This window comes from Boleophthalmus pectinirostris, unplaced genomic scaffold, assembly GCF_026225935.1.
Source record: "Boleophthalmus pectinirostris isolate CB_2022bp ecotype Guang Dong unplaced genomic scaffold, ASM2622593v1 HiC_scaffold_7, whole genome shotgun sequence".
In the NCBI taxonomy this organism is placed as follows: Eukaryota; Metazoa; Chordata; class Actinopteri; order Gobiiformes; family Gobiidae; genus Boleophthalmus; species Boleophthalmus pectinirostris.
In genome coordinates, this window is record NW_026571473.1 from 7,469,552 (window position 1) to 7,494,912 (window position 25,361).

Sequence of the window (25,361 nt, forward strand, 5' to 3'; positions counted from 1 at the left end):
CATCAACTTGCCTTTGAATAGAACCTATTTAAATCCTTTTGTGGTCAAATTAGAATAAGGGAAAACCCATATAAGTTTCACACACACATCGTATTACAAAACACATTGGGTTTTTTTTGTTTTTTTTTGTTGTTGTACAGAATCACTATTTACTTAAGTAACTTTTTAATAAAATTGTACTTTTATGACATCAGACTTCAACCTGAGTGATATATTTTACATTGTAAGACTACTTTATGCCCACAATAAGAAGTGATTTACACATTATGTGTCCACCGCTTCTTCAGATATTCTTTAGTTTGGTCATTTTCTAGTTTATCAAAATGCCATATTTTGAGCATTATTTAAAGGAACAGTATGTAACTTTCTGGAAGTGGCACATCTGCACAATTCCATGGAAACAGGAAGTTAAAGCATACATTGGAACATTCTCCACAGAGATAGATATGTTTTATGCCATACTGTGGAATATTGTAGCCAAGGGAACAACATTTCCATTGAGACAAGATTTTTATTTTTTTATTTTTTTGTGAAATTAAAAAAATAATAATAATTTTTTTTTTTTAAGTTAAGTTAAGTTAAGTTTTTTTTTTTTTTTTTTGGCTCAAAAGTGTTATGCACTGGAGCTTAAAGTTGTTTTGTGGGCTAAACAAGTACAAGTTGAAGAATAATGCAATCTCTGGTTTGTTTTAAAGTTAATGTAATTGAAAGGACAACAACAAAAATTACATAATTAATTAAATCAGCTGACAGACCAGTGCTTGACAACAATTTCGCTCTCAGCATCCATCTCTGCTCATCACAAAAACAAAACACAGTAAACAACTTTAAATAATCTGGCCAATGACCCTTTTCTCCATAGACATCCGCCTTACAGACAGTCAGACATATCTCTATCACATTGAGTCCAGTGCTGTGGAGTCTTATGCTGTTGAACTGTGTCAGATTGTGCTGCATGCGCCTCTCTCATAGTCGCTCTTTGTTGTAGCTGGTTAATAGCTGTTTAAAAGGCTCTTTGTGGCTCAGAGACAGTGTGTTCCTTGTCTTCTGGGCCTAGTTGACGCTTTTTGCTGCAGCTTCTCCGTTCTGAGGCCGATTCGAGATGGAGAAGTGAAAAGATCTCATGCTCTCCTCCACTTTCTTGAAGTCAGGGCGTTTGTCGAGCCTGAAGGCAGAAAAGAGAAGAGAGAGGAGGCTTAGGTGTTATTACAGACAAGACAGACAAACAAACAGAAAAAGACAACCAGATAGACAAACACACAGACTGAGAGAAAGTCAGAGACAAACAGATAGAGATAGAGAGATAGAGAGTGATATATATAGGTAGTTCTCTTCGGTCAGTTGGCTTAATCATTAATCATATTGCAATGATTCTTTAGGTTTGGGCTGAAGTTTAACACTTATTTTAACCTACATAACATACAGAATAGAATATAGACATACAATATATAGATAGATAAAGAGAGATAGAGATAGATAGAGACAGAGAGAGAGATTACCGACTGTTGACAGATAAAATAAAGTAATAATGTTGTATGGTTAAGTGATACGGCATATGAATTAATCATATTTTTTTCTTATTATTGACCACAATTCTCTATTCCATTTCATAATTTCTGTATTAAAACTCAATAAAAGGACTTTCAATATTCATTTCCAGCATATAAACAATACAGACTTAGATTCTAGAGTAGCACAACTAACATTTCACCACTAGAGGGCACCCTACTAACATCAGTGACCCCCATACGTTTCTTTTTTTTTTTTTTTTACTAGTATTTCTCTATGTGAATAGTTATTATCGCATTGTGTATATGTTTTTGGATCACATGTACGGTCAGATCTAGTTTTATTCATGCCCATTTGACTCAACTACAATGTACAGTGTTTGTATTTTGCTGACGAAAACTTTTTTAGTGGATAGGCCTGTCACGATTACAATTTTTGAAGCACAATATATGGCTGAAGTAAATACAGACGATAAACGATAATGCTGAAACTAATTTATGCCATGATTCTACATCTACTTTATAAAAACTCATGAGTTCAAGTTATTAATTCAGCCTTTTACAGTTTAAATCTCACTGTATGCCCCAAAAATAATCTAACATTTCCCAGTAGTGCAAAGAAAATAAACACACGATAAATACTGACACCAAAAATATATTCTTCCATCTAAAAAAAATAATAAAATAGAATAATATCATAAAAAAGATCAGTTTGTCCCTTATTTCATAAAGTCAAACCCCTAAATGATATAGACTATTGACTATTGAGCTACTGAACCTTTTCTTGATATTAATATAAGTTTATATAGTAATTATTGTGACAGGCCTGTTAGTCAACTACAGCTCTAATATCTGTGTTTAAATCTGAGACAGTGGTTTCTTACTCGATGGTCCAGCACTCCAGCATCAGTGAGTACATCTTCTCAGGACAGTCGGCCGGACGATCCAGCCTCTGACCGCTTTTAACGAAGTCCAGCACCTCCTGGCCTTTCAGTTTCTTTTACAACACAAATAAGACATTTTTAGAGAAGATTTAAAGTAAAAAATCCATTATGTAACTTTTCGTTTGGGGGTCTGTCACCTACTCGCTTCTATGGACATATCAATGCTCTTAGATTTACTGTTATTTATTCAATTACAGGTGCTTTTGTAGCTCAAAAATACCTAGAGAAATGCACATTCTGTCTGTGAGTGGAGCCGTCTCTCCACAGATCTGACTTTAACTTTGTCTAGTTTGGTTTCCATGATAGAGAGCTAGAAAGGTTTAATACCATACAGTGAAATATTCCAGACAAAGCAACAACATCTCCATCTAGTGAAAGGCATTTGTAAGAAATTTTATGCAGTGCACCTTTAAGTTTAGCTATACTGTTAAAAAAGGAAACATACAGTACATATGATTATGGTCTTGTATAACGCCATTTCAGACCAACAGTACAGACACAGGAAATGAGTGGTTTTCAGATTCTAGTCGTGATGTCATACTCTCAGATGGGGGCGAGAGACCGATTTCCATATTGATTACATTGTGCGATACACTGAAATAACAGCTAAATTGACCAATGTTTAACTTCATCATTTGCATTTGTATTTAAAAAACGATTCATTTTAGCAGCCCCACTATTAAATCTATTAAATATTATTGGGCTACTAATGCTTTGCAGTCACACAATGCTGGTGATGGTGCACATACTCTGAAAAATCAAGAAAAAAAAGATACAAAATAGTTTTAAACAATTATTTTTCAGGAGCCTGTGGTGAATTTAAGGGTTCATGGTCCTGTTTAGATGTTTGATTTTCAACAAAAAGGGGAAAATGGCACCTAATAATAGTAATATAGTAAATACATTTATTTATATTGCATTTTACATTTAAGGAAATCTCAAAGTCAGAGTTAAACAATTGCATAATTCACAGTTCAAGATCATATAAATACAGAATTAAAAAGGTAATAAAAAGTAGATCTAGTCAGAGGTGGAACCAAGTCGTTGTTTTGCAAGTCTCAAGTAAGTCTCAAGTCTTTGACCTCAAGTCTGAGTCAAGTCCCAAGTCAAATACAGGCAAGTCCAAGCTGAGTTTTGAGTCACTGGCCCATAAGTCAAGTCCAAATCGTTTGCTTTGAGCTGTAAGTCATTTCAAGTCTTTAAGCTACAGTATATTTGTAACTTTGGTTTAGATTTATGCAATTTATATGAATTTTAAACCAAATTGTATTTAAAAAGTCATGGTATATTTATATATGAGTATTTATATAAGAGTTGTAGAAATGCAAATGTTTCCTTTTTAAATGTCTTAACAAGATCTTAGTGTGAATCATTATGGCCAGAACAGAAAGAATTCAGATTTAAAAGAGCTTAATAACAGTTATTTTGTCATGTAGTCTGCTCGGAAATGGAAGGATGTTCTTTGTAGTTCCCTCTTTTTACTGTATTGTTATGTATATTACTGTAGTACATTTGAGGATTCCATATTACAGTACTTCAGTTACTGTTGCCATAGTAACAAATAGAGAAGTGGGAGGGACATGTTCCAGTGTGTTCGTGTAAAATTAAGCACCACATGTATCAACTGTAAAGAGAAAAGTATTTTCTAAAAACATATATTTTTTAGGAGAAGCATCAAGTCTCCCCAAGTCGCAGGCCTCAAGTCCAAGTCAAGTCCCAAGTCACCGACCTTCAAGTCCAAGTCGAGTCATAAGTCTTAGTACATTTTATCAAGTCAAGTCTAAAGTCCTAAAAATAGTGACTCAAGTCTGACTCGTGTCCAAGTCACGACTTGCACGTCCCAACCTCTGGAACTAGTAGGCCTCCCATTTTGATGAGCGTGGTCCTGGGCTAATGGTGTAATTTTATATGTGAGAGACTTTTACTCACAAATCAATTCACCAGTTGTAGTTCCAACCAAGTCAGATCATTCTGGTCAGATTGTGTTAAAATAAAACTCAGATTAAAGTCTAATTTTGAGCAGAGCTTCAGACAGCAATATTTTCAGTTTCACTTTCAGAGAATGTTTTTATCAACTGCAAACTATCAATAGAATGTTGTGATGTAATCTGAAACCCAGCAATACAATAACAAAGCATTGAAAAGTATCTTAAAAGGTGCACTATTGATGGAGATGTTACTATTTTTGTCTGTTTCATAACGTAAAATCACAACAATAGTAGTCACCTCAGTCTTTTCATACTCGATCAGTCCTGATTAGTCAATTAATGTGAGCCCCACTGAGCACTACCTTATATGGTTTTCCTCCATAAGAAAAGGCCTCCCACATGGTGACGGCAAAGCTCCACACGTCACTTTTACTGGAGAACTTGCGATGGCTTATACACTCAGGGGCGTACCACTTCAGCGGCCATTTTCCTGCACTGCGAGACTACAAACAACAAGCACAAACAACAATCACGTAACATTAACGGCCCATATTACAATATAGTCTGATGTGTGTTATAATGTTATTTCCTCATCATGTTTAACACACAAATCCTGCATATTTAGGCTGAGTTCTCAAAAACTCTGTTCAACCTTGTGATGTCATATGGTGATGCAGGAAGGACTCCACTGTGCTTGTAAACTCCATACACCTTCACTAGAATCATTTGTATCATTTCAGCTCTGGAATTTCCAATCCGTACTAAACAAAATGTAAAAGGAGCTATTAACTTGAAAACTACTAGTACATGACGTCTCAAGATGGAACAGAACACTTTGATCTTTGGAGATGTAAACAGATTAATAATGCAGGATTATTCAAACATGTGAATGAAACAAAACTCTGGGTATGTTTTCCATGAGGTAACACCATTCTAACTTTCATACTTTCAACATTCTATGGACTTAAAAGTCATAAGAGTGCATTTTACCTAATATTGCACTTACTGTGTGTTTTCTTCATGTATTAAGCTAAAACATTTTTAGGTCATGAGTAGTATAGTACACAATTTTATTAGCTTTTTTTTTTTTTTTTTTTTACCTATTCCTGATATGTTAAACCAGGGATCACCAAACGTTTTTTTCTCTGGGAGCCACATTATGGCTCTTGACTGTGATGGAGGCCGGAGTCAGGTCGGCCGTATAACAGAACTGTATGACCCTGACGACGCAGATTATATTCTTTGAAAACCGCCACACTTTCTTTACATATCAGACAAACTGCATGGTCCTTACACTGAACAAAAAATAATCAATCTTCCACTGTTCTTTGAAAACTCAGCACTCTCTGTCAAATTTTCGTACTTTAACACGAGCCATTTGCTGTCCTTAACTGCACTACAGAACTCTACGCATGCTTGATGAAAATTCGGCAGCAAATTTGGCGGCAAATGTAAATACATTATATAATTATATAAATATAAATACTTTATATAAATATAATTTTTTTAATAGAAAAAATCTACAAAATATTAGATGCCGACATGTTATTATTTGCCAAAAAGTAATTCAAGAAAATAGGCCATGACAGCTTTTGAGGACTGCCTCATAGGGCCAGTTTAAGTGGTGGGGAGCAGAGGGGCTGGGGGACAGGCCTTAGTTTGATGACCCCTGCGTTAAACAATTTAAACCTGTATTAAATTGTTTTACACTGCAGTCTATGTATTCTTTGAGCTCTGGCCAATCAAAGCAGGTGATGCAGAGCTATAATGTAGGTTTATTGTTTTGAAGAGGAGACAAAAGTGAGAACCATGGATTGGGATGGTTGGGAAAGTACTCAGTTATTTTTATGATTTTACAATTTAATAAAATGCAAGTACAAATACAGGTTTGATACTGGTTACAGTAATGTGAGTTTATGTTTTTCTGTGTTACCTTGTAGTAGCTCTCGTCTGCGTTGAGAGCCTTGGACAGACCGAAGTCGCTGATCTTGGCGTAGTGGGGTTTGACCAGCAGGACATTTCGCGCAGCCAGGTCTCTGTGCACAAAGTTCTTCTCCTCCAGATACTTCATCCCCACAGAGACCTGGTGCATCAGGTTTACAATGTTCTCCACTGTCACACTCTCTCTGCAGGAGATACATACACCACCAGTCAAATGTTTGGACACACAAACCCTGCATGTTTAGTTCTTTGCTCAAATGGAAAACCCTCTAACACAGGAAGTGCTCCACTGTAAATTTAAACTCCATACACTTTCACGAGGATCATCTGAATAATTACAGCCCTGGAATTTCTAATCTCAACTAAACGAAAAGTAAAAGGTAGCAAAACAACAACTCCAGGTTAACAACATTTTAACATGGCCTTAAGATATGATATATTAAAATAAATGACAACACAAAAATTTAACATAAAAAGGGGCCATCAAGCCCAATGTTTTTGTTACTAAGATTAAATCAACATTAGATTGTTATCAGTAAAGGCTGTATTTGATTTGAACCAGTTTACCTCATATCTGGGGACGCACATGGGTCAGTTTTATGAAATTCAAAATATAATTCCTACATACAGTTTAATGTTTTTTTAAATTATTTTATTTTCATGAATATTTACATTGTAGTTCTCACTGGAGGCAACTATGAATGAACACATATAGAATGAAATAGAATAGAATAAAGGAAATATAGCAAAACGATTTGGGTAAAATATTTATTTGTAATTTTTGCATTGTGTTGCTTGGGTTCACAGTTACCATCGGAACATAACTGAAGTGGCTGATATCAAGAAATTCTACCAATGGTTTGAGAGGGCTGGTCTGAAGGACAACACAGAGGCACTGATCCTGGAGCCATCCAGGAGCAGACCCTGAGCACTTGAGCAATAGAGGCCCAGATCGTGATACCAAGCGAAGGAAAAAGAAACACGGGAAACTAGAGAAGTACCAGGGGCTCAAGGAAGAGCTGGAAAAGGCCTGGAAGGTGAAGGCATCAGAGGTGCTTGTGGTGATTGGAGCACTTGGGGCTGTAACCTTTAGTGGCTACAGCAGATACCAGGAAAAACAACAGACATCTCTGTCCAGAAAAGTGCAGTGAACAGCAAAGATACTGTCAAGCTCCCTGGCCTTTGGTAGGGGACTAGTTATTATAACTGTCTTGAAAGGCCTAAAGTGGTACGTAAAAGCTTGTACAGACCTTTTACTTGCGAGGTATTTGTTGAGGGGTCCAGCGGAGGCCATTTCCATTACTAACATGAGGCTTTCAGCTTCGCACAGTCCCAGCATTCGGACGATGTACGGGTTACTCAGCTGGTACATGATCTCTGCCTCTCGCATCATCTCATCCTTCACCAGTTTGTCATTATCACTCTTCAGCACTTTGATGGCCACGTCGATCTGACCCCTGACAATAACACAGTTCACTTTACATTTAGAAGGTGAAGAACACTGGGACACTCACATTTCTGTGTACAGTGCAGTAACATTGACGTCAGGTGAACAACATAACCTGTTCATTCTTACTTGTCTGTTTTAAGGACTCCTTTCTTGACACAGCCGAAGTTTCCAGACCCCAGCTCGACCTCGTCCAGGACCAGTTTGGACCTCTTGATGTTGAACTTCTTGAGCTCGTGGGGGTTGTGGTACGTGTTATCGTCCATGGGCAGGAGGTCCCGTTCTACATGAATCAACAATACATGTCAGATAAGCAAGAACGTAGGTCAACATAGATGAGAACAAAGCCTTAGACTAACACGTATACAAACTATCTGATGCACAAGGGAATTATTTGGACACAGTAGCTCACACATCACAATATATTATAATAACAAAGAGTAAAAATATAAATGGTGACAATAAACACAAAATAAGTACCAAAAGACTGGTGTCAAATAAAGCATAATTAATTAAGTTAAAAAATAAAAAAAATATGCAGATATAGTAATACAAATATATCTCAGCTATATACAAAAGGTCATAAGAAGAAAAGAGTGCAAAGATGAAATAGTGATTGACATGATGTGATGATATGATATTATCTTACTAACAAAACAAAACTGATTACTGCTAATATGTGTAATTGGTGTTTTTTTCTCTACTGTTTACTGCAGTGGGACACTATAATGTAGGACTTAGTTGCATTATGAAGGCTGGTCTTACTTTGAAAATACATAATATAAATGAACTATGGTAAAGTAGGGGTAGGATTAAAGCCAAATATAAACTTAAATTTGTACCAAAAAGAAAAACATGCATCTTTACTGTGACAGGGCTTGCATCTCCACATACCTGACTCTCCAAGAGGAGCCAGGAGGAGAAAATTTTATAATATTTCACACTAAGGCATAGACCTTATCTATATCCATGGAGAATGTTTCAGAATTTGGTTTTAACTTTCTGTTTCCGTGAAATCCTGCAGGTGACGTATCACATTCAGAAAGTTACATAAGTGCCTTTCTATTTGAAAATGTAATGCCATTCATCACTATTCATATCCCTTAAATCATTTACATTTTATGATGTTTAACAAGGACGTAGGTTTGCAGAGGGATGGTGGGGACATGTTACAACCAATATTTAGGGAAGACAAAATAGTTCCTAACAATGTTTTCAATATTAATTGAACACGTTTTAGTTCACATTTTGTTTATTAGACGTTCTGAGATGTATTCAGTGATATGACGACAGGGTTACACCTGCCGGTATTTCATTGGCTGCAACAGAGTGATGTCATTAGTGGAGCCAGGAGCCTAAACTGGGGAAGCGGCAGGACAGGGCCGCACCTGAAGATGGAGGCTTGAGCAGGTGTGAGTGAAGATGCTGCACCAAACTTTGGAAGACTTTTCAAAAGGAACTTACTTGGCTTCATCTTCAATTAAACTTGCCTTATAATGAGTCGCAGTGGAAAAAGAGCGACTATCACCACAAGTGCACCTCCTAACAGAGCGTGCGCTGTTAGCAGCCCGACTCTACTGACAATATTCCATGGAAAGATGTACAGACATGACCTCACAAATGTCTCATCACCATCAAGCAAAGAGAAATCTGCTACAAACTTCTACATCGCTGTTATCTGCTAAACAATCATCTTAGAAGGGCAATGGTCACAAACTGAACATTTTGAACTGAAAAATGAAACCACCTCTCACTTATTTTGGACCTGCCAAGACTCTGTGTGTTTTTGGAAAGAATTCATAAAACATATGGAGTGGAGGCTTAGCTGATAATATCCCCACCAAAGCTGAGACCAAACCTAAGCCCTTGATGTTTAAGAACTCTAAATGAAGTGTACATGTGATGACTGACCTGTAGGTGGCGGTACATACGCATTTGGAGTTGCTCGCCTCTGAAACAGTGACATGGGGAAAGTTGAACACATGAACACACGCTGCACCAACGCCAATGTGTTTTACACAATGAACATTTGACTTACTGTTGTGGGAAGACTTGGTGTCTCTGGAAAGTTACAAGAAATGACAGATAATTATTAATATACTGATCCAAAGAAAACAAAATGAAATCAAACAAAATAAAATATGTAAACTTACTTTCATCAGATTTGCCATTGGAACAAGCCTCTCCCAAAGAAGTGACTAGACCATCAGGTTTCATCTTCAAATATTCAACCAGCTAATGAGAATAAAATACAAAAAGATGGCTTAGAAAGTAAATAAGACTAAATATTTAAAACAGTTACGTCGTTTTTGAGGTCATCTAACTAAGAGAAATACAAATTTGCTAACTAACTTTAAAATGTATATGGTAAGAAACACAAAATAAAACATTTGATGATGCGCAACTTGAACTTTTCTAATAGATGGTCTGCTGCCTGCTTGTTGCTATGGAGATGTTTTTGGTTTGAGTGTCCCACAGTATGGCATTAAACATATATCTAGCATTTGTGTTTAAATTGGCGATATTACAGGGAGCGAGGTCGACCAATTTGGTCGCCACTCCACAGATCTGACCTGTAACTTGGCCTGCACGCCTCCATGGAGATACATTTAATGCCATATGTTGGAACCTTCCAGGCAAAGCAATTACATCTGTATGCCTGAGAACAAACACAGGTGCTGTACCATTGACCAGAAATGTTACGCAGTGCATCTTTAATAAAATATGACTTATAATATTCGTTCAAATGCCCCCTCCCCTCAGATTGATCCCAGCTGTTTTTAGAAATCCCTAAGCTTGAGTTAATAAAATATATTACATTTGGATATCACTGCCACATGCCACGTACTGTGTTAATACAATAGTCCAGATCCCAACAACTTGATTTATATAGCACAACACAACACAACATAACAACACAAAACTGCTTAAATAAAGACAAGAATCACATTTTAAAACATGTTTGTACAGATCTAAACTGCATGGCTTTTTAGCAGTCTTTTTTATGAAGAATAAGACAGGATGTTTTGTTGTTTGTGGAGGATATTATAGTGCTTTATTAATTCATTTTATTTGATTTTTTTTTTAACAATTTGCTATGGTTAATCTTGCAGCCCTAAAATATTACATAAACCATTGTTTCCTAAAGACTGGGTTGCGACCCTCAGGTAAATCGCAAGAGATTTTTTGGGGCCACCTTGTCATGATCTGCATGTAGGTCTGCAACATACGGTTCTGATCTGTGACTTTATCATCATTTCGGTTAAGCATTTGGTCAGAATCTCTATTTCTATGCTTATTCCTTTCACTATTGCATATACTGTTTGTGTGAAATGGAATTTTCTGTGCTCACCAAAATGAACATAAAGCACAGAAAAAGAGTGAATCCTGCATCTGATTCAATGTCCAAATAGGCGACTTATGGATCCTTTTATTGCTGCTTCAATGACTGTTTTTCATTGTTTACATTGTTTAAACTTGAGTAATACTAATTGTTCAGAGACACGATCACTCAGTCAACAATAAAATATCCTCATTAATGTTCAATAATGCTCAAATCCACCTTTATTTTGTGATTTATGAATAATGTTTATTGACAGGTCGCGAAGGTTTGTGACTTTTAAAATATGGGTCCCACGGAAAAAAAGTTTGGGAAACACTGTTATAAAATATAGCATAGAAGTAATAGTGAAATGAATACATATAGGCTCAATTGAGAAAGTTTTATAGTATCATAATATTACTACTACTATGCAAATACTAACCATGTGTTACAATAGTCAAAAAGGTAAACTAAAGACTTTTGTAATGTGTAGGCTAGGGTTGTCAGAAGTATTGAAAATCAGATACTAATTGATACTAAAATTAGTATGGAAACTAGATACTTGAACAAGAATTGATATTAAAAAAGTCACATTCACAGGACAGAAATGAGCTTGAGCTGTATCAGAACAAATATAAGTGCACACAGACTAGTATACTTCCATGGACTACTATGGAACCTACTTGGACCACTGAGGGATTACACACATATAATATAAAAGATAATATAAAAGAAAGTACCATTATTTAATGATTAAAATCACATTATATAAAGAAAGGTTGCTTTTAATTATCATTGTGGTATCGAAATGGTATTGAGTATCAAGTCTATTCCTCAGTATCAAAATCAAGCTGTTTCTCGTACCTGCCAGATGGTGTCAAACTTGGTTCCCTCTGGCATTGAGTACTTCCCAGATTTATCCTCCAGTATCTGATAGTGGTACACAGTTTTTCCATACATCATCGAAAGTGCAAATGTCCCGGCCGTTTCCCTGTCTCTTATCCTGAGAAAAACAACAACATTGAGTGCGTATACATGCACATCAGTATCCCGGTTATTATCCGTATGCCGGTTATGTCAGTATTCGGGTTAGTGTGTATACATGCGCACTGAGAAACCGGGATACTCAAAAAACCCGATCATAACGGGGTTATTGATGTGCATGTATACGCACTCATTATATTAGTTTTAAAGGTTACATATTATGTTTTTTCCTTATCAAAAACATAACAGAAGAGGCTTTATATGTCATCCATGCATGTTTGAGTAATATTGTGATCTCTCCCAGGCCCTCCTTATGGTTATAAGAGCTGTAAGATTCTGTCCAATGCTCAGCCTACAAGTCCCCATAGTCCCCACGCTCTCACAGCAATTCCCCATAAATATACAATATAAAATACTACAGCTTCTCAAACCTAATGTGATGTGCAGTAGTTTCTTTAGTGGAATGCACACTGCTTTTGTTGTGAAAGTGCTCTGAAGGGGGAGTGGCTTAGCACAGGGTGCAAGGGCAGCAAGGACTCAGCGTGTCATAATGAAACTGAAGCTAATTACCAGAAGTGGGACCAAGTTGTTGTTTTGCAAGTCTCAAGTAAGTCTCAAGTCTTTGACTTCAAGTCCAAGTCAAGTCCCAAGTTAAATACAAGCAAGCCCGAGTCGAGTCTCGAGTCACTGGCCCATAAGTCCAAGTCAAGTCCAAGTCATCTGCTTTGAACTTCAAGTCATTTCAAGTCTTTAAACCAAAGTACATTAAATATAGTAATATAATATAGTAAATATAGTAATAGTAAATATAGCTTAGATTTTTTTCAATTTATATAACTTTTAATATAAATTGTACTTACAAAATCATAGTATATTTATATAAGAGTATTTATAGAGTATGTAAGAGTTGTAGAAATTTAAATTTTTCCTTTTTAAATGTCTTGACAAGATTTTACAGTGAATCATTTCGGTCAGAATAGAACAAATTCAAATTTAAAAGTGCTTCTCAAGTCTTCTCAAGTCACAGGCCTCAAGTCTGAGTCAAGTCCTAAGTCTTATTCCATTTTATCAAGTCAAGTCTCAAGTCCTAAAAATAGTGACTCAAGTCTGACTGGAGTCCAAGTCACGACTTGCAAGTCCTAACCTCTGCTAATTACACATTTGAATACATTTTTGGTGACTATAGAATTTCCAAAACAGTAAAAGGTAACATGTGAATACCCCATTGATATGTATATGTATGTTGTATATGTATGTTGCAGGTCATTTTTAAGAACCTGACAAAAGCCTAATACATCCAAAAACAGTCTGTATTAAAGATGTATTTGTCATGTTACTCACAGAAACTTCCCATCTGGCTGTGCTCCGGAGTACAGCCTCCTCTCCCCCTCCTGTCTGGAGATCTTCCCGTGGTACCAGGACATCCTCTCGTGGGCTGTGGTGGCGATCAGTCTCTCCAGGTTTGGGGCCTGACTGATAACTGCCTGCTCCATCTCCTCACCCTCATGCACAACACAAACACGGTATGAACATTATGTGAAAATTATGTGTTTTGTTTACTTTTGTGTTGTTGTTTTTGTTTAATTCTATTCAATTTATTTTTGTACACCTCACAGGCCTTAATAAAATTGCTGATTTAACCAACAGTAATTTAAACAACATTGTAGAATATAGTTATAGTTTAAATTGAGTTACAGGACGACTGAGAATTCTATGTTTGCAGATTTGTTGACCTGGTTTATGGTTCATATCTAAGTTATAAAATTCATTGTCTTGTCAGTATAAATAAGAAAATGTGAAATTACTTTTTCACAGTAACTCATCTGCAAGAATGATGTCATCAAATTCTAGAATGTGACCGCAGATTATTAGCTCAAGGTTTTTTTTTTTTTCTTTTTTTATGTGTGTACAAAGGAATTTAACCCGTTCCTGACTTGAGTTGACCTGAAATTCAAATTGACTCAAGTCTGTGGTTATGGTGGAATTATTTGCTTAATCTGAAGAAAAGTGAAATCAGATTCTTTACATACCAAACTGCAGAACTAATGTTAAATACTTCATATATACTATTATATACTGCTGTTCAAGTAAATGTTCATTTTTATCTAGCACAGAGGTCACCAAACTGTTTTCTCTTGGTGCCACATTATCGCTCCTGACTGTGACAGGGAGCTGGGCTCGGGTCGGCCGTATAACAGAATTGTTTGGCCCTGACAACGCAGATTAAATTCTTTGAAAACCGCCACACTTTCTTTACATATTGCCAAAAATTTCACGGTATTTACACTGCACAAAAATAATCGGTCATTCACTGTTCTTTGAAAACTCTGCACTAAGTTTTTGTGCTTTAACACTCGTCATTTTTCTGTCTTTAACTGCACTACAGAACTGTGTGCGTGTGTTGACTGTCACTGTTCATGGTGATGAAAATTCAGCGACAAATGTAAATACATCATATAATAATTTAAATATAAATATAAATACTTCTTATAAATATCATTTTTTATTGAAAAAAATCTGCAAAAACAAGATGCAGATGTGTTATTATTTGCCAAAAAGTAATCTGAAAAAAAAAAAAAAAAAGGCCATGACAACTTTTGAGGGTTGCCTCATAGGGCCAGTTCAAGTGGTTTGAGCAGAGGGGCTGGGGGGGGCAATAATCATCTGTGGGAGCTGGAATCGCACCACGAACCTGCGGATCAGTGGATCTGACTGCTCGACTAATGACGTTTATGCTTAGAGTAGGATTTAAACCTCAAACCTCTTCGAATTATTGGACAAACACCCTACTAACTGATCCACTGCATATGCTTTAAATGAATTACTACTCTCTTTTTTTTTTTTACAATTTTAAGTCAGTGAAAATCAGGTTCCTTTAAAGCTGCACTATGTAACTTTATGCAGTGAAGTTACCTCCAGGTTCCAGGTCTGCCTCACGTACTCCCGGAGCATGTTGTCACGGAGACTGTCGAACACGCCCAGTTTGATGTTGGTCTCGGGGGGGCGGAGGCAGGGCTTCTTCAGAGTACACACCAGTCCATCCGGGTCTTTACTGTAATACTCACACAGCTCTGCAGGACCACAGTGGGCCTTACCTACGGGCCATAGGTCAAAGAAATAACACCACTGTGATTATTTAGGACTTTGCAGCTACAGTTATCAACATTCTCTGGGGGTGTGATGCTAACTGTTGCACTGCTCTGTCTGAAGCTCTGTTCCTTTAGTTAGACATTAATTTAGGCTTTATTTGAACATAACCTGACCATAAAGAACTGACTTAGCTGAAACTCCAGGTGAGCTGATATGTGCTGTTTAAACTCTCTTTAGTCTCTCTTCCAAATAATACTACAACAACAGTTTTTCAGTTAGTCTCTCACTGTTTGTTGCAAATCAAACACCTCAACAAGACCATGAACGCTCGTATTCATCACAGGCTGCTGAAAATGTTTTTTTAAATTTATTTTGTATTTTTGAGTTTTAACACTTAAATCTTATAACTCTGTGTATTGTATCACCATGGTAACTGCTGAACTTTCAACCATAGAAATCTGGGATATAAATTTGTAAACATATAGTAACCTTTTAGTTTATTCATTGCTTTTCTTTTTCTTTCTCAGTCCCCCGACCCCCACTTTATGTCTTAGTTACAGAATATTGAATACCTGCATTAAAATTGATTTTGTAACATGTTCTGTTACGTGAATCAGAGTATTGCAATACTTGGACTTCGAGTTACATTTAAACTGTGGTATAAAGATATAGGATTTTTAAAAAAAGCTTCATGGTTCACCATTTTTAAAGCATTTCCTATCACACACAGGAGATGACAAACTCACACCTGCTTCACCACAAGAGCAGTGGTTTCTATTTTTCTCATTGATTCTGTGCAGTTTGAAGCCTCAATGACATGACCAAATATCATATAATATATTTCTTTGATTTGAGAAAAGTAACTGTATTCTGAATAAAACCAAATCACCAAGAGTATCTGTACCAGAATACAGTTACTCAAAATTCAGAATACATATTCTCAGTACATGAATTCAGTTACTTCCCAACACTGCATATCCAATCCACTTTAATCATATAACACATTTCCAAAGTGCTGAACGATACAGATACAAGGGATATACCTGCGTTAAAACCTAAATCAGTGTTTTCATTCGATTTACAAAATGCATTGGAATATTACGCCCACGATGCTCTTAAAGCGGACCGGTTATGCAAATGAACTTTTCAGACTTTTTAACCAAGTTTGTTTCCCCGTCTCATTTACCTTCTCAAAGTTGAATTTGGAGTGATTCATGCACGCTTGAAAAATTTTCATGCTCCGAACTACCCCCGTTTTCACCGTCTCCGGCAAACACCCACTGCTCTGTGATACTGCCTTAAAACTACCTTCTGTACTTCTATTTGATTTTCTTAACAGTAGATAGCAAATCTGAAACCTTAAAGAACACATCTGCAGAAGCCTGGAATCAATACAAGCGGCCTTTTAGTTGTTTAGTTGTTCAACTATCAACAAATGTGAAAGTGACAAACTGGAAAACAGTTGACGCCTGTATTATTGTATATGTTCTTTAAGTTGGACGTGAAGACAAATCAGCCCACTTGTTGCAGTTCCAAATAAGGCAGTCTTTATTACCAGAACTGACTTAGCTGAACCCCCTCCTACTGGGGATAGGTGATGACACCAGCTGCAAGTGTCAATAGGAGGTGTGGGTGGGGAAGGAAGAAGGAAAAAAATTGTAAAAAAAATATATATATGACCTTTTTACAAAAATATAAAATTGTCACCGTTATCAAATAATAACATGATTTATTTTCCCTATCTCAACCTCACCTCCCACTATGCAGTAGGTGCCGTTGAGCTGTTTCTCGATAGGGTAATGGTGGAAGTTCAGGTTCCACACCAGAGACAGGACGTAGCCCCCCAGACTGCGTAGACACTGACGGAGGAGGAACAGCCCGTCGTTCATCCCCGCTAACTTGAGGTACTGCTCTGCATCAAAGCGACTGATGCTGCCGTAGAAGAAAGGGAGCTCTGCCGCCGGGTCGATAGACATGATGCCAGCGAAGGGGATCAGAACTAGTCTAGAAACACAAAAGAATTACATTTGTTGAATTTCCAGCAGTATATTTTTATTCCTACTTGAGTCAAATTTAAATTGAGTAACTGTGCTCTTGTTTAAGTGAAGGTTTCGGTTACTGTGAGTGATTAAAGCTTGTTTAGTTTTTCTCATTTTACATTTAAAAGGACCAGATTTTACTTCACATCCATAAACTATAAATCAGATGTTGCACTTTAAGTTACTCGACATTAGTAGTAGAGTTTTTCATTGATAATAATAAATAAAAAACATGTCATTTTCTCAGGGTCGGCAAAATTGTTTTCAACAATATTAATTAGTCCAGGGGTGTCCAACATATGGCCCAGGAGCCAGATCCAGCCCTCCAAGACCTTTAATCTGGCCTTCGGCTGATTTTCTACTAAAATATTTCAAATATATTTTAAAACCTGAAGATAGAATTTGCAATTTTTCGCACACAATTCACAGTCAAAACCTCTGATGTGCCCGCAGACATGCAACTAGAAATATCGAATTTTCTGGGCTATTAGGCACGCTCTTAAGCTTCTAACCCCATCAAAAAACGACTGCACGCCCCGCAATCCAGAGCGTCCTATACATGAATCCACTCGAGTGTCCCAGCACGACTTCAGTAAACTACAAAGCCGCACCACCCGCAGAACACGCAAACACACACGGAGCAGACAGCGACTGCGCAGCGAAACACACCCGCAGCCACACTCATCACTCCACACGAACGAGGAATGGAACGGAGGAATGAACCAAAAAAGCGAGTGAAATGTGCTACTCTGAGTCACAACTGAACAACTGAGTCACTGCGAACACGCCAACAATCCAGTGGTCCCAGACAGCACCCTCCCTACACGCCACAACTGAACAAAGCCCAGAGTCACCGTGAACGGGTCAAACAAAGTCCCATTGACCCATCCAACTATTGTGTTTCATTTAAAGTCCGAAAGTTCGAAAATAGACCATTCAGTGACAGTGCGCCTTATAATCCAGAGCGCCTAATAGCCCGTAAAATACAGTAAAAGGTTTACAGTTACTACCTTTCTGAGCAGGTTTTCTCAGTAATGAACATTAATAAAACAAAGCTGTGCTCAAAGCTGAACACAACACACAAGCACTTGAATGACATTCTGAAGACAGCAGCTGCTCAGGACATGGTGTCTGATATTGATGCACTTGTGCAGGCTAAAAGATGCCAAGTTTGAGGAGCAAAAAGAAAGCATGACTAAATTCTATGAAATGTATACAAGTTAATGTTAAAACATTGTGTTGAAATTGCATTTTTTCAAGTTTCACGTTGTTCATAATATTATAATATTTTGTAAAAGAGTTCCTCAATTAAAAAAGATTTCTGTAATAGATTTGCATTTCTCTTTACAAATATTTGAACTTATTGTTATTTTTGGGGTATATATGCCGTTAGTTTTCTGATCCGACCCCTTTGGGATCAAAGTAGGTTGGATATGGCCCCCGGATGAGTTTGACACCCCTGAACTAGTCCATCACAAATAATTAGAATATCATGAAAAAGTTTAATATTTTTTATCTCTCATTTCAGAAAAACAAATCCAGATATTATACAGACTCATAACACAGAGTGAAATATTTTAAATACCATTGAATTTCTCACTTTGAATTTTTTTAATCTGAAAAAAGAATTGAATAATTTTTATTCAGAATTTTAGTTGCTGAAATTTTAAGTATACTTTTTCAATATATTTAAAATTCAAAATAAAATTTCACCTTTTAAATATTCAGCACAGATATTTTCAAGTGTGTACAATTCGCAGTAAAAACTTTCACAACAAAGATCCAAGATACCAAGGCAGAAGCAATCGATCATTAGAGAGTGAGGAGGAAGAAGGTTATTTCCTATAGGTCGTTTTCATCTGTGGGTGGGGCTTACAATTAAGAAATAAAAGAGATGAGGTTTTGATGAGGCTGATTCTAGCCAATCAGATCGCTTCACTACACCATTTCCCATTGTTACTAAGGTCGATCGGATCACTTTGGATCGATTGCTTCGACCTTGGCATCTTGGATCTTTCCTGCAAATTTTTTTCACTGTGAATTTTACTCTCTAAAGTTCAAAATAAAAAAATCACCTTTTAAATATTCAGCACAAATATATTCCAGCCCTCATAGTCAACAGTCAAAAATCAAACATTTTGAAAATTTACACTAAAATTCTGAATAAAAATAAGTCAAACAAGCTTTTTCAGAGTTAAAACATTCAAAAGGAGAAATTCAACGGTATTTCAAATTCAAAATCTGTTGAAACAAATTCTGTGTCTCAGAAGATTATAATGTTGAGAAAAAGCTGAATATTGGGTCATGGATTCACACCTGAATCAGTGAATGCAATGAAAACATGTGCAGAGGTTTCCTGAGACTTTAAATGGTCTCTCAGTCTGGGTCAGTGGGCTACACAATCATGGGAAAGGCTACTGACTGCACAGATGTCAGACAATCACTGACCACCACAAGGAGGGTAAACCACAAAAGGTCAGTGTTAATAAAGCGGGTTGTTCATATGCTTGAATATGTAAGCATATTCATAAAACATGAGTGAAGAAAAAAAAGATGCAGCAGTAAAAGGGATGACTGCAGCCTTGAGAGGATTGTCAAGAAAAATCCACTCAAGAATTTGGGGGAGAGGACTGAGCCACTACACACAGAGCTTATATGAGACATGAGGCAATGTCAGTGATCATTTGGGCTGCCATGCCATCTACTGCATCCTGATTCATCAACCGGTTTCACATTGTGGAAACCGTCTGACCTCGCAGCATTAAAATTTGTTCAATAGACTGTAGGCGGATACTTTTTTAAATTTAACCAATTGCTGCTATTTGGTCATGACGTATGTAATGCGCCACTAACAGGGCTAACTGGTATATTAAGCTTTTCCCAAATCCCGTAGGAAGAAGAGCAATAACGTCTTTCCACTTGATGAAATTCACCAAACATTCTCTTTGTTCTGGCTTTAAATCCTCATCATTGCCAACACAATGCATGGCTCTTCACTGATTGGTCGGCGCGCTGTCTTCAACTTCTGGGGTTCTTGCAAACCGTCTAGTGTATTCTGATTCCTGACCTAGTCGCTGGAGAGAAATGAAATTGAGTGGAGGCACTAAGTGATGGCAGCCTGGTTGATCTGCTGGTGTTGGTCCACTGTGTTTTCTGAAGTCAGCGCAGCCATCTACCAGGACATTTAGAACACTTCACACTTCCTTCTGTGGACAAGCTTTACGGAGGTGCTGATTTCATTTTCCAGCAGGACTTGGCACCTGCCCACACAGCCAATATTTTTCAATGACCATTGTGTTACTGTGCTTGATTATCCTGCAAACCCACTGACCTGAACCTGAACTTGACCCGAACCCCATCGAGAATCTCTGAGATGTTGTCAAGAGGAAGATGAGAGACACCAGACCCAGAAATACTCAATAATGACCTGAAGACCGCTCTCAAATGCAACCTGGGCTTCCTTTAGACCTGAGCAGTACCACAGGGTGATCTGCTCCATGACACGACACATTAATGCTGTAAAAATACCAATGAAGATTTAACCAAGTAGAATAGAATGAACATATTTTTCAGAAGCCTGACATTTCTGTTTTAAATATCATTTTTTTAATAGACTTATGTAATATTCAAGTTTTCTGAGACATAGAATTTTTTTGTTCTCTGTAAGCCATAATCATAAACTATTTCACTCTATGTGCCATGAATCTATATAATATTTGGGTTTGACTTTCTGAAATGAAAAAATACTGAACTTTTTCCATGATATTCTAATTATTTCTGATGGACTTGTGTAAATAAAAAATGCAAGGACAATGAATACAGCAGAATACAAACAAACACATGAAAGACTATAGACCAGAGGTGTCCAAACTTTTTTCATGAAGGGTCACATAACTAAACACAGAGGAAGCAGAGGGCTGGCTGAGGGCTGTAGACTGGTGCTCAAGACAGTGAATAATAGAAATATATGCATGTTTAACACGTTAGAATGAGCCATCAGTCTTTATTCATGCCAAGATCCTTAAAACCACACACTAAATATTAAATATTAGCTTTATCAAAGTAGATTTTCAAAAAACTTGCAGCAAGAAGTTCATTTCTAATTGATGCCATATAATTTGGGCCAATTCACCTGGAAGCCTGAGGACCAAGGACAATTTGTCTGAGGGCTGCATTTGGTCCACGGGCCATATTTTGGACAAGCCTGCTATAGACTAACCCAATTAAGATTTTAAAGGCGTTTTTAAAATTTAATCTGAGATAAAACATGTAAACATACAGTCACCTATTTATTAGCTGAATTGCTTTTCTATTTCCATTAACACACACACACACAAAATGTACGCCAAAAACATAAGGCCTGATAACACAGAAGAGCTACTTGCACCAATATACTGTCCATGTCTACAAAAGCATTCATTAAAGTGATATTTTCACCTCACATACAGCCCTGCCTGGCCCGTAACTCATTTTAAAGTACTAAATATTGCTGAAGAAACTATCGACATACACAGTAATCTTGAACGTAGTAACGCCACTGACACCTCTAATAATATAAAAACAATTGTACAGTATTTTTGAAGAACGTGAGCTGCGAGAAAGAAATTTAACAACTCTTCAGCTTTACAGAAAAATAACAAAAGGTTAAAAAGAAAAAGAACAGTACAAAGAAAAAGTAGCATGATGAAAATTGACTCTGAAAGTTATTGTTCCAGCTATAATGTACGGAATGAACAGGCGATGTAGTAATTATTCGAACAGGCCTGCTCACATAAAACAAATAATAAAACAACTGAAATTAATTGTTACTGAAATAGCTTGGAACTTTATGGGACTGGGCCTTCGCCATTGCTACGTCAACCCTCTGAAATCCTCTCCTCCTTCAAATCAGAAACTCAGATTCACTACAATCTTTCAAAAACTTGTTAAAAACTAAAAAGTCACTCACTCATATACAATTTCCTATAATGATCCTGTTATTTTAAGTTTGTTTTGCAGTCGTCTAGTGTCTTTTTCTTGCCTATGTGAAGCTTCTTTGATTTCCTTTTCGAAAAGCGCTATAAAAACGTACGTATTATTATTACTGACGTGTGCAAATATCACTAGAGGAAAGAAAATCGTTTAAAACTACAAGTGACTATCATGTCTAAACGGTCCCACCTGTTTTTCAGATGAGCAGAGCCGGAGCAGACGACATCACCGTGGGCCCCACACTTTGAGTTTGTGTTAAAAGTCTGAAAGTTTTGCAAAAGAAACAGAGACAAAGCCACAACAGGAAGCTGCAGTCCGCCCTCACAGCTTCTTCTCCACGGCTCCTCTGAGCAGCAGGTGCACGGTTCCAGATCTTTCTTTGTACTTCAATACTCAACAGTAACTACATACTTTAAATCAATATTAGTAGAAAGTTATAAATTAAATCTGCACAACGAGGGAGGAGAGAGAAGTTTATTTGTGTGTGTGTTTAATTGAATTGTTTTACTTTTTATAAGATTGTTGCCACTAGATTTGTGATGTGATAACTTAAAGGTCCAGTGTGTAACTTTCTTCATATTGTGGAATATTGTAAAAAAAAAAAAAAAGACACAATAATTCATGAGAAACAAGAATTAAGAGGCCCTTCTCCGGGTCAAATAAGAATCAGATTTGTGGAGATGTTCACATTAAGGACACATGTTTTTTGAGGTTTTTCCGTGCAATAAACGCTTCCAAAATAATAATAATAATAATAAATACATTTTAAAAAACACTTAAGTCTGTTTTAAAGCTTACACAATGTGGCTTTATTGGTTCTGTATCAATATTCAAACACTAAAATGAAAACTAAATCAAATGAAACAAAGAAACTATAATTCCATATGGTGTGAAGTACAAAAGTATACACATAAATGCAAAACTCTTCTTCGGCCTGTGGTATTCAGAGTACGGGGATGTTGGTTAGTACATGTAAATGCAAGAAACATACAGAAAGAGAGTGAAGGTGGAAACTGTGTGATCAGATAAAGTCGCTGAATATGTATGACACTGTTTTGGAAAGTTGTCAGTTAATCCAACTCATATTGTTTTGTTTTTATTTTTAGGAAGAGCTTTACTGCTGCATGTGTAATTAAAGGTGCACTATGTAACTTTTCTGGAGGGGGAGGGTCCACCATCTCTCCATAGAGATGGGATGTTCCACAGTGTGTCGTTAAACAAATCTATCTTGCATTTGCAATTCTTTTTAATGCTGAAAAATAACTTGAAACACATGCATTCTTACTGTGAGTGGGATCACCTTCCACAGATCTGACTTGTAACTTGGAGTGCTGTCATGTGCTTGAAGATAGACTTTAAAGGTCCTACATTTACATTACATAAAATTTATAAAAGTTAGTCTAGTCAAATGTCTACAAATTTATAAAAGTCTAGACAACTTAGTCTGTCTACATCTCCTAACCTCAAAATTCTCCACCTACACTACACTATACTATACCTAATACTACACCTTGTGATGTCATGAAGTGGTAGTTTCAAGTTAACAGCTACTCCCTTTTACAAGAACAGTCTGAACCAGAGAGTAAAAGTGTGCAGCAAAATCAGTGATGTTCAGATGGAGGATTTAGCCTCTGTGCTGAGACATTGGGTGCTCCAAAAGTCTAAGGTCCTACTGAGCCAGCCTTACCATGTACTGCACTTACAGTTTGTGCAAATGCTCTCTGGGAGACGATATGTCACCCCACAGCAAAAGACCAATCGCTACGCTAAACCTTTTATTACCTGGTCCCCGAAGAGTTGACCAGGTTTTGTACTCACCCTGTGTGCCTTTGTGTGTGTCTGTGTGTCTGTCCACCCATGATAATTCCACCATTTATGGACCGATTGTCACCAAATTTGGTATGTGGGTCAAGCTCCTGTGCCTGATGCCGCAAAAACAGTTTGGTGATGATCTGAGGTCATTTGAGGTCACACAGGTCAATTGAAAAGTCACGCCATTATAAAGGATTGGGCAATTTCGGCAATTTCTGAACCATCTGTGGGCTAAAATATTCACCCAATCGTCACACAAGTTGATACACACATAAAAGGGGTACACTGGATGTTACAGGTTGAAACCGGTCAAGGTCATTTGAAGGTCAAGGTATCCAAGGTCAAAGATGCAGTTTTGGTCATAACTCCATGAAGGATGGAGCTCGAGCAACGGGAGTGTCTCAAAATCTCAGAAAAATTATTATCTATTTATAATTCTATGCATTTGTACAGTCAAATATGAATAGTTTTCCAGATAATCACTAATTATAACAGTCCCTTTCTCTGTCAGTGTATGCTGTTAAAATTCTAATTGGAATGAAAACATTTTTCCTTTTTTCTTTTTCTGGTGATACACAACACACTGATCTACAGTCACACAACTAACACATACACAACTCATGAAAAATGACATTTTCATTACACACAAGTAAACACAGACATTCTCATGTGTGACCAGTATCACACAAATGTTCATGGGCCTGTACAGATACACATATTGTATTGTGGATATAATGATCATGTAATATGGGCTGGACTCCTCATAAACTGCTTCTGTGGTGATGAACTGCCACTGATGCCTCATGGGAGACCAGGTTGATATCTCTGATTGCGCTTGTTCCTTCTGCCATAAAGCTATTAAATGGAAAGTAAATTTGCTATTGTGTCCCTGATGCACTGAGGTTTGAATGTGCGGCGTGTGTTGTATGTTTGTTTTTCTTTTCATTTTATTATTTATAGATTGTGCACTACCAGAGATGTGTGGACTGAATTGCCTTTTGGGATTAATAAAGTTGTTGATTGATTGATTTTTGTTCAGTACATATTGTCACTTCCAGGCCTGAAATCATCCAGTGTTTGTAAAATGTATGGAGCTTAAAAACACGGTTGAGCACTTCCTGTCTTACTACATGGCATCAAAAAGTGGAGTGTATTTTGTCTGAGAGAAGAACGCAGCCTAGATACGCAGGGTTTGTGTGATGTTTGTGATGAGAAAACAACATTAGAACATAGATCAGAGCAGAATATTGGCAGAAAAAGTTGTGGCAAAGCAATAACATCTCCATAGAGACAAATAAAATAACATAAAAAAATAAAAAATCTGCTTTCATCATGTTAAAATAAAAAATACTGTGAGATTATGTAATACTATGAT

General features: G+C 36.9%; 1 protein-coding gene across 1 annotated transcript; it reads right to left on the reverse strand.

Annotated features, from left to right (window-relative positions):
- Positions 1 to 683: 683 nt before the first annotated feature.
- On the reverse strand, positions 684 to 22,522 carry LOC110167942 (tyrosine-protein kinase ZAP-70). The gene is made up of 14 exons (XM_020933348.2): positions 22,364 to 22,522; positions 16,918 to 17,168; positions 14,988 to 15,169; positions 13,416 to 13,576; positions 11,955 to 12,093; positions 9,922 to 10,003; positions 9,807 to 9,829; positions 9,680 to 9,719; positions 7,898 to 8,051; positions 7,572 to 7,778; positions 6,314 to 6,506; positions 4,743 to 4,883; positions 2,393 to 2,505; positions 684 to 1,165 (listed from the first exon to the last, which is right to left on the reverse strand). The coding sequence occupies exons 2-14, from the start codon at positions 17,138 to 17,140 to the stop codon at positions 1,054 to 1,056; spliced, it is 1,770 nt and encodes a 589-aa protein (XP_020789007.1). The 5' UTR covers positions 17,141 to 17,168; positions 22,364 to 22,522; the 3' UTR covers positions 684 to 1,053.
- Positions 22,523 to 25,361: the final 2,839 nt, after the last annotated feature.

Bases quoted from the DNA above. Each gene is read 5' to 3' on its own strand.
- LOC110167942 (XM_020933348.2), bottom strand. From the start codon at position 17,140: ATGTCTATCGACCCGGCGGCAGAGCTCCCTTTCTTCTACGGCAGCATC. The intron at 13,577-14,987 runs GTAACTTCACTG...GTTGTGCATGAG, and splicing joins GGCAGACCTGGAACCTGGAG to GGTGAGGAGATGGAGCAGGC. The intron at 9,830-9,921 runs GTAAGTTTACAT...GTAACTTTCCAG, and splicing joins CAATGGCAAATCTGATGAAA to AGACACCAAGTCTTCCCACA.